At 38.1% G+C, this 20057-nt stretch overlaps 1 protein-coding gene across 1 annotated transcript in view; it reads right to left on the bottom strand.

Moving 5' to 3' along the window:
• Positions 1 to 11216: 11216 nt before the first annotated feature.
• Positions 11217 to 20057, bottom strand: part of LOC137406627 (myotubularin-related protein 2-like) — a 40717-nt gene continuing 31876 nt past the window's right edge. Inside the window, exons 11-14 of the mRNA XM_068093239.1 lie at positions 19719 to 19867; positions 15445 to 15558; positions 15098 to 15277; positions 11217 to 12304 (exon numbers count right to left, since the gene is read on the bottom strand). Of these exons, the coding sequence (XP_067949340.1) occupies positions 12200 to 12304; positions 15098 to 15277; positions 15445 to 15558; positions 19719 to 19867 (548 nt within the window). The 3' untranslated portion in view covers positions 11217 to 12199. The remainder of the gene's footprint in view (positions 12305 to 15097; positions 15278 to 15444; positions 15559 to 19718; positions 19868 to 20057) is intronic.

The raw sequence follows: 20057 nt of genomic DNA, 5'->3' as shown, positions 1-20057 counted from the left end.
TTGTATTCTAGTTCATTGATACTGTCTTTTTTATAGGATGATTTCCCGCCCCTGCCTGAAGTCACGTGATTGATCATGTGATCCATGTTTTGTAGTTCGACAAGATGCATCGATCTTGTACAGTACGAAATCTCCATATCGAGCCGGGGGTTTCCTGGTTCGCTTTGCTATTTCGTAGTTATCTTCTCCTTCTGTTGTGGTGGGTTCCTCATGTGTGTCGCTAGCGACTCCATCTGTATTATTATCATGTTGCTTTTTTTCAGCGACTCCGTTGTCGTATTTTCTCGTAGCCTCAAATTATTTTTCTCGTGGTATGATAGGGGCTTCATGCTGATCACCGACTATTCTACCGATCGGCTCTTTTGACAAACCTGGCCGTGCAGGTTGGTGATTTGGTTCTTGTATAACTGGAGTTCTCCCCCAGTTGCTATCAGCTGGAGTGTATAGTTTAAACCTGGATTCGTGCTCAATCGAGATTCTACCAAGTAAATCAATTAAGTAAGTATGATTTTCAAATGATTCTTTGACTTTATATGACCCTTGCCATTGTGCCTGGAGTTTTGGTGTGCATCCTTTTCTGTATCTTTTGGCTTTCAGCCACACATAGTCACCATTTTGAAACAACAGAGAGGTCTGGGGTCATCTGCTCTTATTTCTGCTTGTTTATTCCTTGTGAATTTATATGCTACTGTCAACCTGTCCAGTTCAGCTGCATAGTTTTCTCTCGATTGCTTCTCTAGACTTGGTTCTGGAATAAGGTTATGTGGCATTGTGATTTCTCGTCCAAACATCATGAAGTTAGGAGTTTCACCAGTGAAACTGTGTACTGTGCTTCTGATAGATCTGACTAACTGGGGTAATAACTAGTCCCAATCTGTCTCATCACGGTCTAATAGAAAGGACCGCAGTGCATTTGCTAAGTTTTTATTACTTCTTTCAACAACACCATTTCCTTGTGGATGGTAAGGTGTTGTTTTACTCTTATCTGTGCCCTAGATTTTACCTTACTCTTGCATCAATTGGGACTCAAACGCAGCTCCCTTGTCTGAATGAATCCTCTCTGGAATCCCAAAATAACAAAAAACTTGGTCTCTAAAGCCTCTGCTATGCTTTTAGTGGTACCATCTCGTATGGCTATAGCATCACGCCACCACGTAAAATGATCAGCCAATACCAAAATCATGGTATTGTTTCTTGGTGTCTTAGAGAATGGGCCTACTAAATCCACAAATAGCACTTGCCATGGGTGGCCACAGAACAATCCTTGTTGACTTAATCCTTTGTTTGTATTACTATGCTTCGCTGCTTGACAAACTTCACATTTCTTGACTGTGCGCCTTATCTGTGATACCATGCCTTGCCAATACCAATTGAGCCTGATCTTCTTGTATGTGTTGTTGACTCCCTGCATGATGTTGACTGGGTGTGTTGTCTTATTACAGATGCTCTGAGCTCTGTGGGACATACTATCAACCAGATGTACCGATTGTTCACACTTAATCTAACTTTGAGCAGATCATCTTCCATCTTCATGACTTTGAATAGAGCACATAGTTTTTTGATCTCTGTGCTTCCCTGCTCAATTAGTTCTTTTGAAGGTTTTTTCAATCTGTTATTCGTTGTCTTATAATCTCTGCTGCACTTCCAGCACACTTCGGAAGAGGGATTATCTCTTTTCTTAGTTCAGATTCTCTAGATATACCACAAATCGTTGTGTCCTCTCTTCCTTCCAGTACATAGCTATCTGGTCCTGACTCGCTTCCTTTCAAGATTTTACTGCCTGCTACTTGTACATGATCTGTTATCGTGATATCTTTCTTACTTGGTCCGCCATCTCTGCGCTCTATATTACTACATTGTCTACATTCACAGCAAACTCTGCTTAGCCCATCAGCATTTTCATGCTTTGCTCTGGCACGATGGCTAAGTGTGAATTGAAACTCTGCTAGTAATTTCAGCCATCTAGCCACTTTATGGGAAGGGTCTCTTCTTTTGTAAAGCGAGATTTATGATGCATAATTGGTGCGCAGGTGGAATTTCTTTCTATGTATGTATGGTCGAAAGTGTTTTGTTGCTAAGATTATTGTCAGAAGCTCTTTTCTTATTACACAATAATTTCTCTCTGCTGGAATGAAGGTTTTACTGTAATATGCTATAGGTTTTTCCTCTCTATTCTGTACCTGTGATAACACAGCCCCAGTGCCTTCTAGGCTAGCATCTGTATACAGTATCAAATCTTAGGTGTAGTCAGGGTAACCTAATACAGGTGCCTATATGATAAACCTTTTTAGCTTACAAATGCCATCTCTTCATCTTCACCCCATGCAAATGGAGTTCCTTTAGCAATTAATCTGTTGAGAGGTTTTGCTGTAGTTGCAAAATCAGGGCAGAACTTCCTGTAACAACCAACAAAACCCAAAAATGTTTTGACTTCTGTCTGGCATTTCGGTGTCTCCCACTCCTTGACAGCTCTAACTTTGTCTTGATCTGTGGACACTCCCTGTGAGCTGACTACAGATCCCAAGAACTTGACTTATTTTAGTAGCAATTCACACTTCAATGGTTTCAGTTTCAAGTTAGCTGTGCAGAATCTGTGTAGTTCTGCCTCAAGTCTTTTTAAGTGAGTGTTGAAATCTGTAAAGAACACAATTATATCATCCAAATATAAAATTAGACTTTTCCAATGTAGCCCTTCGAGTACTTGTTCCATAAGTCTTTCAAAGCTTGCTGGTGCCTACGTTAATCCAAACGGAAGCACCTTCCACTTCTAAAATTACCATCTGATAACGAATGCTGCCTTCTCTTGAGCATCCTGGTCCAATGGCGCTTACCAATAACCACTCAAGAGATCTGGTGTACTAAACAATACGCTACCTGCCAAGGCATCAATACTATCATCAATCCTGGGCAGTGGGTATGCATCCTTGCGTGTCTCAGCATTTAATCTTCTTTAATCCACACAGAGCCTCCAACTGTTGTCTTTTTCTTGACTAGGACTACAGGGGAGCTCCATGAACTATCTCTAGACTCAACCATTCTTTTCTTTATAAAATCAGCTACCTGTTTTTCGACTTCCAGGTCTTTCTCAACACCCAATCCTTTGGTGGCTGTTTGATTGGGCTTGTACCTGGTTCTACTAATATACTTTGTGATACTAGATCGGTTAGACCTACATTTGTGTCATCTCTACTGAACACATCTGCGTAATTCACTAAAAGTTTAGCCAGAGTCTGTACTTGAGCAGAAGATTTACAGTTCTTAACTGCTTGCTCATGTAAGGGAATTACGTGTTCAGGTACTTGTGAGTTTAAGTTTTTGGGCTGTGGTTTAAGTACAGAGTTATCCTTCTCTATATCTGTGAAGATTTGATCATGGTCTACTGGAGTGTATAGTCCTGACCTTGAATTGAGACATCTCACCGTGACTCTCCCTCTACTATTAGGTTGTGTGAGTGTTGCTACTATAACCACCTTTGAATCCAGTGCAAAGCAGTGCTCTATTATTCCTACTGGATGACCTGGACTTGATGTTAACCTACAGATTAACTGTGCTTCACACCCAGAGGCAACTGCTGTGGTTTCTGCCACCTGTACTTTGCTAGAGTACAGTGACCCATTCCTACTGGTGCATAGAAGCAACTGATCTTGTATATTTAACACTCCCTTATCCAGGTTTATCGAGCATCTGTGTTCTTTGAAGAATTGAATACCAAGTATGGCATCATCTGTGATGTTAGCTACTTTGAATGTGACACGCATTTGCATCATTCTGACACGACAAAGCAATGTTATGGTGCCCCAAATAAGAAGACCACTTCCATCAGCCATGTTTGCAGTGGTTTCATCAGTGTCTAGACTTGCCTTCAGCCTACCAAAGAGTTTGTTGAATAGGTTTTGAGATAGAATATTTTCTGTGCTACTTGTATCAAAAAGGTATAGGAGTGAGTGATTCTCTACCTTGCCTGGTATGTATAGGCAACCATGTGTTTGCCATTCTATGTCTTGTATTTCAGTATTCTCTAGTTTAGCCTTAGGGCAAGCTTTCTTGCTCTTAGGCTCTTTGTGTTTTATTAAAGGTCTACGCTGAGATGAGCCAGTTACTGAACTGGACCACTCACGTTTCCCTGATTTTGTGAGTCTTGAGCTTAGGGCAGTTTTTCTTCATGTGCGGTCCATTGCACTGAAAGCACTCACGTCTGGATATATCAGGCTTTCTAGTGAAGCCAGGTGCTGTATAGACAGAAGACTGTATGGGCTGTGTCCTTGCAAAATGTGTAGCTTGATCCATTCATTGGTTTGGCCAACTTGTAGTTTGTCTTTGTCTTTTTTGGATCATTTATATAATGTCTGTCTGTTGTTTCACAGTTTGTTGTAATGCTTGTATTGCATCTAAAACTGCACTTGACTCTTCTGTAATAGCAGTTCACTTTGTTGACTTGTGATCTACCTGGAGATATTCTTCAGTCATCCGTACAGCTTCTTTTATGGTCTCTGGTCGTAGAGCAATAAGATGCCGCTTGAGACCTGTGTCATTCATGACCGCTGTAAATTTATCCATGGCAAGATCTTCTTGATCTGTGTCTGGCATATTAGGATAACTCAGTTTAACCACTCTGAGGATTTCAGAACTTAGTTCATGAGTGCTCATGTTTGCAGATTTCTTGAGATTCCTTAGTTTCTCTAGCTTGCTTTGTATTCAACCCAAACCTGGATCTTAAGTTATTATAAAACTGTGCCACTGTGCTGTATGTATCTCTGGGTTTACTAGTTAGATTGAGCCATAGATGAAGCAGTGATTCTTGGTCTGATCATTGATTCAAGTTAGCTTTTCTTCACCATAAAATGTTTGGCCCAGGGGTGAGACAATCAAGTACAAGCGTTTATTAGTACTGGCGAGCGTGGGCTCTCAGGCGCTGGGCCTCTTATTGACATTCACTGGCCAGCCGGCTGTAGCGCTGGTAGTGCTTCTCTTCTTGTTCAGCTCGGCGGGTATATTCTTTCTGCTTATGCCGTAGGTTAGTACTGTCTCTTCTACGCGGTTCTGCACCTCTACTGGCCGGAGTGTGGACTTCTGGGTCAGGATAGATACCCACCGTATCTTCCGCACTGGCATGGACCTCTAAGGCTGGGCCACCAGTTCCTTGCACTTCCAGGTTTCTCGCAGGGACCCCGCCGGGTGGGGAGCTCAAATAACAAATACAAAACAAATACAAACAAATAACATATGATGCAGTTGTCTGTATACAAGGCATTTTATATTTTTTATTTCACAACCACATTCATAAATATTAGATCAAAATTGTATTTTTGTGTAACAAATCATAAAAATAGAAATATATTCTCTTGATAATTCTGGCTACCATAATTGTGCCACATCCAAAATATCTGTTGACTCTTTTCGGGCTAACGGATACCATTGTGCGTTACACACATCTGCATGTATTGGCCTTACTAGTTCATCAGATAGTTCATCTGTTTGCCTTGCATATGTATGCTGAAATAACGGAACTGAATGTCAACAACGTCTTTTTTGTCTTTGCAACTTCCAATGTGCCAAACCTTTTTAGAGAAGCATGATTGTATGTTGCCACAGCTTCTGCAAGCAATCTTGACACACGCGAGGAAGCCTCTGTAGCTCTTATCTCCAGTGAAGGGAAGTTATGTAACATTACAGTCTCTGACATAATTGCCATTCTCAAACTTTTAACTTTCTCTTTTCTTCCTTAAAAACCTGGTAGAAAAATTTGATCAAACTTCTCTCTATTCTGAGCATTGTAGTGTCTCTGAATATTAATTCTCTTGATAACAACAACTGTATCATAGCATATCAAGCACTGAGGTTTAGCATAACGCAGTATAAAAAGAAACTCCATCATATAGTCATTATTAAATATTCGAATGGTAGGCTGTAACTTCTGCCCTTTGTGCTAGCCATTATCACTATGTCCATTTACAGGTTAATTGAAGTATTGCATACAAAACTGAGTTGCCAGCATATTTATAGGTAAGCAACTGGAGACTACTAACCAATGAAATGCCAGGGTTGGCATAGTATTTCCCATGGCGGTTATTACCGCCAGTTTATACTGCACCGGGAAAAAATCATTTTTGTCCAAAAAGTGGGAAAAACTAAAAAACCTCTTTTTTGACAAGTTGACTGTGCCAAGTTAACTGCGTGACAAGTTGGGTAATGCTTTAGCAAAGAATAACAATACACTTATACCATTAGCTGGCATAGAGCTTCTTTATGACCCATAAACAGTGCACAGGATAAGAAAGCGCATAACTTTTATAATTGGTTTATTTACTAAATCTTGAATGTGAAAGACCAGATCACAAGATAATATTCATTTATTTACATATATTAAATATTAATATTGAATAAAAATAAAATTGATATGTGTGAAACATGAAAGTAAGCATAATACTGTTGTGGAATGTGATCTACTGAGAGCTGAGTCTAGGGCTGAGCTAAGCCGAGCCGGGCTGTGCTAAGTCAGGCAGAATAACTAAGTCAGAGTTTAGCCAAGCCAGAGCCGTGCCGAGTCAATACCGAGCCGTGCCATGCCAGGTCCAGCCAAGTGGATTGGAGGCGGAGCTTACTAGCTATTTAAGCTCGAACATTTGTGTAGAAGAGCAGAGCTGTTCTGGGCCTGTTCATTGCCTGTTACTTGATCATTCTCGTACAACTTATGAACTATGCAGAAATATATGTATAAACTCACGCACCGAATCTTGTACTATTGGAGGAAAAGTGAAGGTCGCACAAAGCCTTTACAATACAACAATTAGAAAATAATTGAAAAACGAAAACGCATGAAGATAATGCCAAGTAGTCGAGACTGGTGAACTGAACAAACGGATTAGAGTATTGAGAATTGATTGTCTAAGAAAAGTTAATCCTCGGATTCGGCCGAAACATTTCCTAAAGAAATCGTTTTTAGGTTTTGGTATCAAGCTACCAGTTTGGACGCTTTCTCCACTCCAAGCCTGTTGCGCAGCTTGGTCTGCACAAAGGAAAAGGTGCTAAACAATACACGTCAAAACAGTTCTATTATTGGACTCTAAAAGGCTCATCGTTATTTAATGTTGGCCCGTATCTTGGGTGTTGGTTTTTTTCTAATTTTTCCCACTTTTAAACACAATTTTATTTTCATTGCTATTGATTGATATAAATATAGTCACACAACTAATTGTTTAGTCCAATTTTCCATTTTTATTAAATTTCATTTTTTAGCAAATTATTTAGATAAAAAATTCTGGTGTTATAATATTTCTCAGTTGTTCCCGGTTTTTACCAGTTGTTTCCGGTTTTTGCCAGCTGTTCCCGGTTTTTAACAGTTTTTCTTGCTGCCCTGGAAAAACAATTTTTCCCGGGAAAAATGCCAACCTTGTGAAATGCTGATGTAGCGACATGTATAAGTAGCCTACATTACCAAACGAGTCATGCAGAAAGAGGTGATGTAATACAATTGCATGCTAATGCAATGCAGAATAATGCAATTGTATTACATCACCTCTTACAGTATTTATTTTATCTATGTATGTAAATCTCAGTGTTTGTCTTTTTGCCTTATTGTCAAAAACTGTGTCCCATTATAGCGATTAGAATCTAGCAATGAAAGATTTGCTTGGTAATGGGACTAATGGGTAATGGGATTAATGGGCAATGGGATTAATGGGTAATGGGATTAATGGGCAATGGGCGAGCGAAAACTCAATTCGTTTGGAACACATACTACTTGTTCAACCCACCACTCCACGCGGCTTCTTGCCCAGCTTTGGCATAGCGCTCATACTTATTACAGCTCCCAATCAAGGTGCTCTCAATTTCACATCCACGCATCTGAATCTACCCAGTTCGATTGCTGGGATGTACAATCATTTTTTCCAATGTTTTAGCGACCCGATAGTTGAGTTTTTTAGCGACGCGAGTTTTCTGTGAGCTGCATCCGGTTTTAAAAGAGGCTGTTGTTAAAACGTATGCTTCTCTTAGCTGGCTTACACACTGAACCGCTTGCGTGCCACAAACATTGAATACGAACAGATCTTTGCCTATTTTCTTTAATTACAAGTTTTATGCTGTTTCTTTGTTTTGAAATTTTCTGTTGAATTGAAATTTTAGTTTTAACTGTACAACTTTCATTAATCTCATTTAAAATATTTTTGTTTGTATGCATATTGTCGTTTATGTGCATGTTATATGGATATAGTACATTAAACTGCAGAATTTCCTTTCATCAACAGATGAGTGTTGAGTTCATCACAAAAGCTCATCACAGTATTTGTTTAGTGTACTATCTTACACCATTTTTCCTTTGACATTCATAAATGCGTGATTCACATTCTCTCTCCACTCAGTCAGACAAGGAACATTGTTACCCTTGCGTGCTTCTTTGATGTCTTACGATACCTCATATTTACGTTTCTACCAGCGTTGCTATTATGGTGCAACAACTAGCCATTATGGTGCAACAGCTAGCCATTATGGTGCAACAGCTAGCCATTATGGTGTAACAACTAGCCATTATGGTGCAACAACTAGCCATTATGATGCAACAACTAGCCATTATGGTGCAACAGCTAGCCATTATGGTGCAACAACTAGCCATTATGGTGTGACAACTAGCCATTATGGTGCAACAACTAGCCATTATGGTGCAACAACTAGCCATTATGGTGCAACAACTAGCCATTATGGTGCAACAGCTAGCCATTATGGTGTAACAACTAGCCATAATGGTGCAACAACTAGCCATAATGGTGCAACAAACTAGCCATTATGGCTAGTTTGTTGCACCATTATGGCTAGTTGTTGCACCATAATGGTGCAACAACTAGCCATTATGGTGCAACAACTAGCCATTATGGTGCAACAACTAGCCATAATGGTGCAACAAACTAGCCATTATGGTGTAACAACTAGCCATTATGGTGCAACAAACTAGCCATTATGGTGTAACAACTAGCCATTATGGTGCAACAAACTAGACACTAGCAAAAGGTCCGGGAAACATCATGTAACTTTTGTAGGGAATAATACCCATCTATATTAATTTTAGTGTTTTTCTGTCGTCTGTCCAGTTATAGCCATAAAATTTTAAAAACTAAAAATCTGCTCCGTACTAGATTTGAGCTTTGAACCTCCAGATCTGCAAACCGGCAAACTAACCCATTAAGCCACTCAGGCTGCTTGCAATATAATGTATTAATTATCTATGCACATAGTCATTACATCAGTTGAAATAGTTGCATTTAAAGCGCTTGAAAAAATCCTATTGATTATTACTAGCATTACGTGTAACGTAATGGTTATTAAGCTAGCTTCATGCATGGCTCTTATTATAGTAAAGATTCAGTTTAGCTTAAGTTACTAGATTAGCGGGTAAGTTACTCAAATTCATTGGGTAATCTTATTACCCGGGCATTTACCTAGTAAGCAATAATAAGACATCCTGAGGATGACAACTAATAAACACAAAATTTCATCTTGAGATAAAGTATGAACAAACCAGAAAATATTAAAGGACTTTTAATAAGTAGTAACTAATTACAACAGACACCACCCTTATTCAGAGTGGCAACCAAAATCATAAACAAATTTTTTAACATGCGAACTATATGAATAAATTCGTTAAAAGATTTACAATGTCATAAAAATTTCCTTCAATCCCATCAAATAGTGTTTTTCACCTTTGTTGGTCAACTTCTGTTCTTGGTCAACTTCTGTTCTTGGTCAACTTCTGTTCTTGGTCAACTTCTGGTCAACTTCACTTCTTCAACCTTTGTTGGTCAAGTCCTTCCTCGATATATCGCATTGGCATGAGAGACGCCATACTGTCTGGTCTACTCCATGAAGTTACTCACCCATGTCCCTTTTTACCATCGCCACACATTTCATAGAGTTTGTTCTTTTGAATATCTATTCCGATTTTTAGTTTTACTGCAGATCAGTTATCAAACCTTTGGTAGCTGAAAGACGTAAACCCAGTAGATCTACAGGAGAAAGTTGATTGTTTTTGTCTAGAAAATTGATTGTTTTTGTCAACAATGAGCAAAATTGTTTAGAGATACGGGACAAGTTCTGATGATGAAGAGAGATCAGGTAACCTTTTGATGTGAGAACCTCTAACATGATTGAAGTAGTTAATGGGAGAAACTGAGAAAAGGGTAACAGTGGGAAATGTAGCAAAGAGCTTTGGTGTGTCAATTGGTACAGCCTACAAAATTATTCAGGAAGTCTTCGCTTACTCTAAAGCAGCACTTGTTTTAGAGCTTTAGGTTTTTGCATCACTTATGAAACTTGTAATTGATGTGAAAAGATTTAATGCCCGATTAAGCATCCTTGCCGTGTGCTAGTGAGCCCATAAAGTAGCTAAGGGACTTTGAGCTTCAGCAACATAGCTGCAAGTAAATTCTAAGGTGCAGTTAGATAACTAGAGGCAGACAATATAATATCAATAGTTCAACTCAACAAATAAGTGTAGAAGCAGTAGACATAATCTTAGACAACGCATTTAATCATTAAATGATTGTCAGAATGGAAGTTACTGCTTCCATCACTAATCGTAAATTGTTGTCTTGTTTTGATGTTTTACACGCATGCGTTTCTGTTGTTTTTACGTTTGTCATTTATTGTATAGTATTCATAATTTGTTCAAGTCACAAAACTCTTGTTAAGAAACACCATATACATGGACTATTAGCAAAAAGCTAATTCCCCTCCGACAAAGTGACAATTAGTGGGAGCTGTGAGTGAAAATTGAGAAGATTCTTTGAGAAGGGTACAATTTTTATTGCTATTTCTACTGCAATGCCTGAAAGACAAACGTATGACATTTGTGTCACCTTCAGTTGTATAAGTCAAATATCGTTCAGCAAATAAATTTACTCAAACAAGCTATCACTGACCAATTTAGCTCTGAAGCAGATTTCGATCAGATTGGTGGATCTCTTATCGTAATCATTTTGTCAATGCACATTATGATTACATAGAGGCGTTAGAGGATGCATCTGCCTGCAGCTTCGAGCCAGGAATCTATGAAAAAGTGAATAGTATAACTTGCAGATTACTTTAATGTCATCAACTTAAGAGGTTAACAGTGTGTGTGAAGTGTGTTATGAAAAGCATGCAGAATTGCAGTCTTCTATCAATCTCCAACCACAGCTAGCTGATCAGGCTTTCACTAAACTAAAGTTTTTTGTTTGTTTAGATCAGATTAATGATGCAAAGAATAAACATCAAGGTTTACAGTTGGCTGGCGTCATCTTTCACCAAGACACTACTATGCCCCATACAGTGACCGAAACAATCAACAAATTTCATGAAGAATTGCTACTAAATCCTCACCACAGTCCTGACCTTGCACCATCCGACTTCTATCTGTTTGGGCCTGTTACGGAGTTTATGAGACTAACCCGCTTTAATAGCAATGACAAGGTTAAGTTGGCAGAGAGCGACGTTTTAAAAAGTCAATCTAAAGATCTCTTGCCAAAGGCATTCAAAAGCTTGTATCTCAATGGCACAAGTGTGTTTCTGCATGAAGATTATGTTGAAAAACTAAAAAAACTTGCATCTGCTTATAATTAAATTCTTTTTATAGACCAATTTACCTTATTCGTTGAATGAACCTCATCGAAACATTTTCATCTGATTTATGGATAGCTCTTATTAATAAAACAAGATATTTTGCGATTACACCATTTCTTTGTAATCCCAAAGTAATACCTAGTATTCCAGCTTGTCTCATATAAATAACTGAAAGCAAAAAGGAGCTATAAAATTGCTTTAAAGCAATTTTCGACATGAGCAAATAACATATTCATCAAATAAACCCATTTATTTTTCATGACTACAAATCTAATGCCGTATGACTTGACATATTTCTCCTGCTCTTGAATCTATTGGTATTCTTCGAACATGGTGTAATTTGACTATTACTATCTCGATACTAACCAGAAAGTTTATAAAAAAGTTTACCATAAAAAATATAGCCAATAAATAATGTAATAGTGAAACTACATTCTATAAGTTTAATGAGGAAGCACTGATAAGAAACTGTGCACAGCGCCCAGCAAACTGCCATTTGCGGAGGTAATAGTCCTTTAAATGCGTGCATGTCTGTAACCATGCAATACGTAGTCGACAATTTATGCTACAATACGTTGTGCTCCAAGTGGGTGGTCTATAATCACTTCTGTCAGAGTCTTGTACAACGTGTAGATGCTTCTGTACTTTTAGCTTTGACAGATTTTAAGCTGTCACGTAATGTTATCAATTCTCTGTTTTTTCGGCTCATCGGCTCCTAAAATGATAGAAAGTCAAGTTGCAGAGAAGAAAGAGATAAAACAGGGGGACTTTAGTCATACCATATGACTAAAGTTACATGAAAGGTAAAGCTCGACTAAAATGATATTTTCCTGTCGTCTGCTGAAAGGAACAGAATAATTGGAATGAACAGCATATGCAAGCCATCAATGATCATTAAATTTGTAAGTATTAAAACAGTAGATAACATTTCTTAATAATAGAATACTATCAATACGATCAATAATACAAACCAGAAAGGTAAAAAAGATTGAGGACGAGGTGAACAGGCTAAATTAATAGCACAAAAACATAGCTAGAAAAGTTCATTAGCAATTTGAACGTTTATTCGATGAGCATAAGGCTGCATATGGCATTCGATAAGGTTTATTCGATGAGCTGCATATGGCATTCGATAAGGTTTATTCGATGAGCTGCATATGGCATTCGATAAGGTTTATTCGATGAGCTGCATATGGCATTCGATAAGGTTTATTCGATGAGCTGCATATAGCATTCGATAAGGTTTATTCGATGAGCTGCATATGGCATTCGATAAGGTTTATTCGATGAGCTGCATATGGCATTCGATAAGGTTTATTCGATGAGCTGCATATGGCATTCGATAAGGTTTATTCGATGAGCTGCATATGGCATTCGATAAAGTTTATTCGATGAGCTGCATATGGCATTCGATAAGGTTTATTCGATGAGCTGCATATGGCATTCGATAAGGTTTATTCGATGAGCTGCATATGGCATTCGATAAGGTTTATTCGATGAGCTGCATATGGCATTCGATAAGGTTTATTCGATGAGCTGCATATGGCATTCGATAAGGTTTATTCGATGAGCTGCATATGGCATTCGATAAGGTTTATTCGATGAGCTGCATACTGAAATCAAATAAATGTGAAAAGGACTCTTAAAATGTTTTACCAATTCTACCATTGACTACAATTTTATATCACTGAGCTTTTCCGGAGCAGTTTAAGGTTAACTTTAATTCTTTCCAGCTAGGGTAAGCATTTTATAATAGTTAAAATGACATTCAACTGAGTCATTTCCTATCTTATGAAATTGACTAATCGTGCCAAAGGGTATTTGACTATGATCATCTTTCTGAGCACACAGCTAGCTAACTTCTGTCCACACAATAACGTAGCAACCTTATAGCTGCATCAAAATCAGTAAATCAGTTGTTAGTGAGCCTGTGATGAGATATACTCAGTGAGATATACAGTGACTATTGTAGAGAGCACTTAGTGAGACATACAGTGACTATTGTAGAGCACTCAGTGAGATATACAGTGACTATTGTAGAGCACTCAGTGAGATATACAGTGACTATTGTAGAGAGTACTCAGTGAGACATCCAGTGACTATTGTAGAGAGCACTCAGTGAGTATACAGTGACTATTGTAGAGCACTCAGTGAGATATACAGTGACTATTGTAGAGAGTACTCAGTGAGACATACAGTGACTATTGTAGAGCACTCAGTGAGATATACAGTGACTATTGTAGAAAGCACTCAGTGAGACATACAGTGACTATTGTAGAGAGCACTCAGTGAGACATACAGTGACTATTGTAGAGAGTACTCAGTGAGATATACAGTGACTATTGTAGAGATCACTCAGTGAGATATACAGTGACTATTGTAGAGAGCACTCAGTGAGACATACAGTGACTATTGTAGAGCACTCAGTGAGATATACAGTGGCTATTGTAGAAAGCACTCAGTGAGACATACAGTGACTATTGTAAAGAGCACTCAGTGAGATATACAGTGACTATTGTAGAGTACTCAGTGAGATATACAGTGACTATTGTAGAGCACTCAGTGAGATATACAGTGACTATTGTAGAGTACTCAGTGAGATATACAGTGACTATTGTAGAGATCACTCAGTGAGATATACAGTAACTATTGTAGAGCACTCAGTGAGATATACAGTGACTATTGTAGAGCACTCAGTGAGATATACAGTGACTATTGTAGAGCACTCAGTGAAATATACAGTGACTATTGTAGAGCACTCAGTGAGGTATACAGTGACTATTGTAGAGCACTCAGTGAGATATACAGTGACTATTGTAGAGAGCACTCAGTGAGATATACAGTGACTATTGTAGAGCACTCAGTGAGACATAAAGTGACTATTGTAGAGAGCACTCAGTGAGATATACAGTGACTATTGTAGGGCACTCAGTGAGACATAAAGTGACTATTGTAGAGAGCACTCAGTGAGATATACAGTGACTATTGTAGAGCACTCAGTGAGATATACAGTGACTATTGTAGAGAGTACTCAGTGAGACATACAGTGACTATTGTAGAGCACTCAGTGAGATATACAGTGACTATTGTAGAGAGCACTCAGTGCGATATACAGTGACTATTGTAGAGAGCACTCAGTGAGATATACAGTGACTATTGTAGAGCACTCAGTGAGATATACAGTGACTATTGTAGAGCACTCAGTGAGATATACAGTGACTATTGTAGAGCACTCAGTGAGACATAAAGTGACTATTGTAGAGAGCACTCAGTGAGATATACAGTGACTATTGTAGAGCACTCAGTGAGATATACAGTGACTATTGTAGAAAGTACTCAGTGAGATATACAGTGACTATTGTAGAGATCACTCAGTGAGATATACAGCGATGAAAACGAAGATTAATCCGATCTGATGTATAACAATAAAAACTTAGACCTTTAAAACTGGTGTGGCTAATGAAAAAGCACTGACCAGCCATGCAAGAGAGCAAAGAGTGTTTGTTACCTTAGGCTTCAACTTGGGATTCCACCTGAGGTAGTAGCCATTCCAGAGACGAATTATGCGCAAGCTGACAACTGGATAAAGGACATGGGAATGAAGCATGTCAACATAGAGAGGGTTCGTGAAATCTTCAATGCGTGTATTTATGTCTGTCCATAAACTGATGGTCTTGGTCTTCAGGTTCTAAACAGAAATACCATTGTCAAGTGAAGACATTACATCACACAATTATCTCTTAGAAATCAGTCACAGTTTCATTCCTGTAATAACCCGCCATAGCAATGCAATCTTGAGACATATTGAGAAATTATATATATCATTTTTAAAGCTAACAAATATTGGCAGATTACCTCGTTTAATCTGCGTCTTTCAGTGTTGCCCAAGAAGGTCCCATAGAGACAACTGTAGAGGTGGTCCAAGATATAAATGAGCATTGCTTCATTAAATTCAAATGCAGTTGGAAACTACAAAGTTAACAATGGAGTCAGCACGGAACAAAATTAATCAAGAAATCCTAAATTTACTTGAAACTAACCTGAATATTAGACAGAAAGGTCTGGTAAGCCACTCACTGACAACAGTGACTCACCAACTAAACATTAGACAGAAAGGTCTGGTAAAACACTCACTGACAACAATGAGTCACCAATTAAATATTAGACAAAAAGGTCTGGTAAGACAGCCACTGACAACAATGAGTTACCAACTAAATATTAGACAGAAAGGTCTAGTAAGACACGCACTGACAACAATGAGTCACCAATTAAATATTAGACAAAAAGGTCTGGTAAGATAGCCACTGACAACAATGAGTCACCAATTAAATATTAGACAAAAAGGTCTGGTAAGACAGCCACTGACAACAATGAGTTACCAACTAAATATTAGACAGAAAGGTCTGGTAAGACAGTCACTGACAACAACGAGTCACCAACTAAACATTAGACAGAAAGGTCTGGTAAGACAGTCACTGACAACAATGAGTCACCAATTAAATATTAGACAGAAAGGTCTGGTATGACCATAGATATAGTAAACCCTAGATTGGTGAATAGCTATCATTACAATGAAGCAAAAGTGAGGCCTATAATTGGCTGTTGTTTTCACGACGTTACGTCGTAGTGATGTGCATCCAGCATCAGAGCCTTCTATTGAATAATGAGTTTAGTAGTGAAAGCACGCTTGGCATACTAGTTTTTAAGTCATAAACGTAACAATAAGACCAAATTCTTAGTGAAATGTCATCAGAAGAGCCCACAAAACCCCAGGTATATCCTGAATTGCCCATAACAAAACAGAACTTCAACTCAAAACAAGAAGTTCTCAACAATATCACAAGCTATCTATGCCGATTAAAGACACCAAGCTGAAAGCTGCTAGTGGAAAATAATAGGAAAATCATCATCATTTCATCATTGGTTTTGAGTCAGCAGCCAAATCTGTACACGGCATTGCTCAATATCTTTTCAGCAACTACCCTTACATCAACTACTTCCTAACCTTTAAGATCAACCAGGATCACATTGAGATTCTGTTTTCCACAATACGATCTAAGGGTGGCTATAACAATAACCCGGATGTGCAGTGCTTTAGATCTGCGTTTCGAGCACTGTTCATAAAAGCAGATATCACACCAAGTCTCAATGTTAACTGTATTGATCTGGATGTGAGCAGGGCTGAAAAAACTGGCCAACTCCTGCTACATTTTCTGGCTAGAAAGAAAAAGAAAGAAGAGACAAAAGCTGAGGAAGGTGAAGATGAGGAGTTCGGTGATGAGGATTTTTTTCTAACTCAAATGTGATGAGTGTATCAAGTTCTTGACTGATGTCAAAGTAGTGGGAAGTAGAAATAGTGATGACATAACCCTAATTAATCTCAGTTAAAAACAGAGGAGGATTTGTGACCAGATTGATAGGCCGAATATGTATTGCTGCAGAAAAGTGCTTACGTTCACACATGGAGAGCTGTGGTATCACACAGAGAGCTTTTAAACAAGTAACATCACAGACAGTAACATATATGTCTTATTGCATAACCTCCATCAAGGTTTTACATGTACAGTGCATGCCAACAGTCCACTCAAAACTATAGTAAATCGCTATACTAAAATCAAAATACACTATGTCGCTTCAAAGCAGGAATCTAGTTCAACCAACCTTAGACAAAAACTATCTCGTCTAGTTATTTTCAGTCATGTCTAATGGGTGTTTAATACAGTGGTCCAGCGTAACTGCTTCTAAATATCATTTGATTCATTAGTTCATTATTAGTTTAATTTCTATTTGGTCACTCTTTGTATTATCAATGATATAGAAACTTCTAAATCATTGGTATTATCTATTACCATGTGTTTAAGATTCTTGCCTCTCTCATCCAAAGTCATTACAGTCATACTTCGACTTACGAGCTTAATGGGTACAGGGACTGAGCTCGTATGTCAATTTATTCGCATGTTGGTGCAAATTATTTATATATAGAACAATTAAATATATATTGATTGTTTTCCATACTCTGAAAATGCAAATTAAACACTCAAAACAATATATTGTAACAGAAAGAACATGTTGGTTATTGTCCTAACTTACCGCATGCTTTCAAAACGCAACAAATAAAAATAATGCAAGGAAATGTGATTAATTAAAATGTAAAATTAAATACATACAATAGCAGCTAACGCTAGCATTTGCCAGAGAGGGAGAGATAAGTTATTCTTCATTACAACAGTTGACTTTGATAAATTTAGATTTTATTCAAGTTTTAAAAGAAAAACTTAAAGGCAAACCTAAAAGCAAACTTTAATCTTTAACTTAACGTAATGAAAATTTCTTCGGCGTTCATAGTTTTAAGTTTCTCGCTTGTTAGCTAATTTTTCTTTTGTTTCGCTCTCGCGACCAGCCGGCCGTTTTAAGAAAAACCTATCTAAGGACGTTTGCCTTTGTCGCCCTTTCAACATGTTGCGATCAGGACGAACACAGGTGTCGTCACCAAGGGTTAATGCACGACCACTAGCCAACTTGTCCGAATGTCTATCTTTTATAGTCGTGATAGATAGCACCGGCCTTTTTACGTAGCATCGTTTCAGTTACGCAGTCACCGGCCATTTGTTTGTCTTTTATCCAAAGCCTGAGCAGTCTCGCCATCAGGGTTCGTGAAGATCGCTGCATCGTTTAGAAACTATGGTTAGTCCTTTTGCAGACTAAATGCCTTGAATATAATCCTTGTGTTTGATAATTGTGGATGTATTTCTGTCACATTGCTGAGCTAGCTCAATCACGCATACATCTTTTGCATATTTTTCATTAATTTTCCGTTTAATATCAATTGTTATCATTCGCTTTTTCTTTGCTTTATCTATCCTTTTACTGGCAAACTTTCGGTCTACGCACGGTACTTTTAATTCACATTATTCTGCACTGAAAATCGCGCACAAAAAACATGGTACAAAAGTATAATCTGAGCAGTTGAAAAATACAGAGTGATGCTGTTCTCATAAAACACCTCCGACATACTTGGCAACTGACTCGTGTAATCGTACCTCAAACATGGCTTGTATGTTAGTGCTAAAACTTGCTTAAAAGCTGGCTCGTACCTCAAGTTTCTCGTACGTTAGGGCACTCGTAAGTTGAAGTATTACTGCATATAAGTTTTACATATTTTCAATAAAATATGCAGTCTCAGATGCACAAACTATGGAAAAATTGAGCAGTTTTTAGTGCTAAGTCAATAGGAGTTAATAGATCAGCTGATTCGCTTTGCACATCACCATGACGTTGCGTCATGCTAATTATAGGCCTCACATGTTTTGATTATTCGCATATCTAGGGTTTACTATATCTATGGGTAAGACACTTACTGAAAACAATGAGTCACCAATTAAATATTAGACAGAAAGGTCTGGTAAGACAGTCACTGACAACAATGAGTTACCAACTAAACATTAGACAAAAAGGTCTGGTAAGACACTCACTGGCAACAATGAGTCACCAATTAAATATTAGACAGAAAGGTCTGGTAAAACACTCACTGACAACAATGAGTTACCAACTAAACATTAGACAAAAAGGTCTGGTAAGACACTCACTGGCAACAATGAGTCACCAATTAAATATTAGACAGAAAGGTCTGGTAAAACACTCACTGACAACAATGAGTCACCAACTAAACATTAGACAGAAAGGTCTGGTAAAACACTCACTGACAACAATGAGTTACCAACTAAATATTAGACAGAAAGGTCTGGTAAGACACTCACTGACAACAATGAGTTACCAACTAAACATTAGACAGAAAGGTCTGGTAAAACACTCACTGACAACAATGAGTTACCAACTAAATATTAGACAGAAAGGTCTGGTAAGACACTCACTGACAACAATGAGTCACCAACTAAACATTAGACAGAAAGGTCTAGTAAAACACTCACTGACAACAGTGAGCTACTAACTAAATATTAGACAGAAAGGTTTGGTAAAACACTCACTGACAACAACGAGATCCTAATTAAACATTAGACAGAAAGGCCTAGTAAGACACTCACTAAAAATATTGAGTTAAGATAAAGATAACAGGGACCACATGAATCTACTTGATGTTTATTACGCCTACATCTACCACAAGGACCAACCTGGGCACATATCTGCCAGACACATTCAATAAATTGAAGGAAGACAGGAGACCTTTCAGCATCAGAGTGTTTGTCTTCACCATGTCCAATGCGGTCATCAAATTTGTGTCCGAAACTGATCCACTCTTTTTCAATGAGCACTTCAAAACCTGAGATAAAAAGTGTCAAATCTGCCCATTTGCAAACCGAGCAATGCGCTGTCAGCATACCACTAACAGAAATTAACCATAGACATAACCTATAGAAACAATAGACATATTCTATAGAAACAATAGACATAACCTATAGAAACAATAGACATAACCTATAGAAACAATAGACATAACCTATAGAAACAAT

The sequence above is a fragment of the Watersipora subatra genome, chromosome 10 (genome assembly GCF_963576615.1).
Source record: "Watersipora subatra chromosome 10, tzWatSuba1.1, whole genome shotgun sequence".
Classification (NCBI taxonomy): Eukaryota; Metazoa; Bryozoa; class Gymnolaemata; order Cheilostomatida; family Watersiporidae; genus Watersipora; species Watersipora subatra.
The sequence above is the reverse complement of the archived record's forward strand: the minus strand, read 5'-3'. Positions and strand labels throughout refer to the sequence as shown.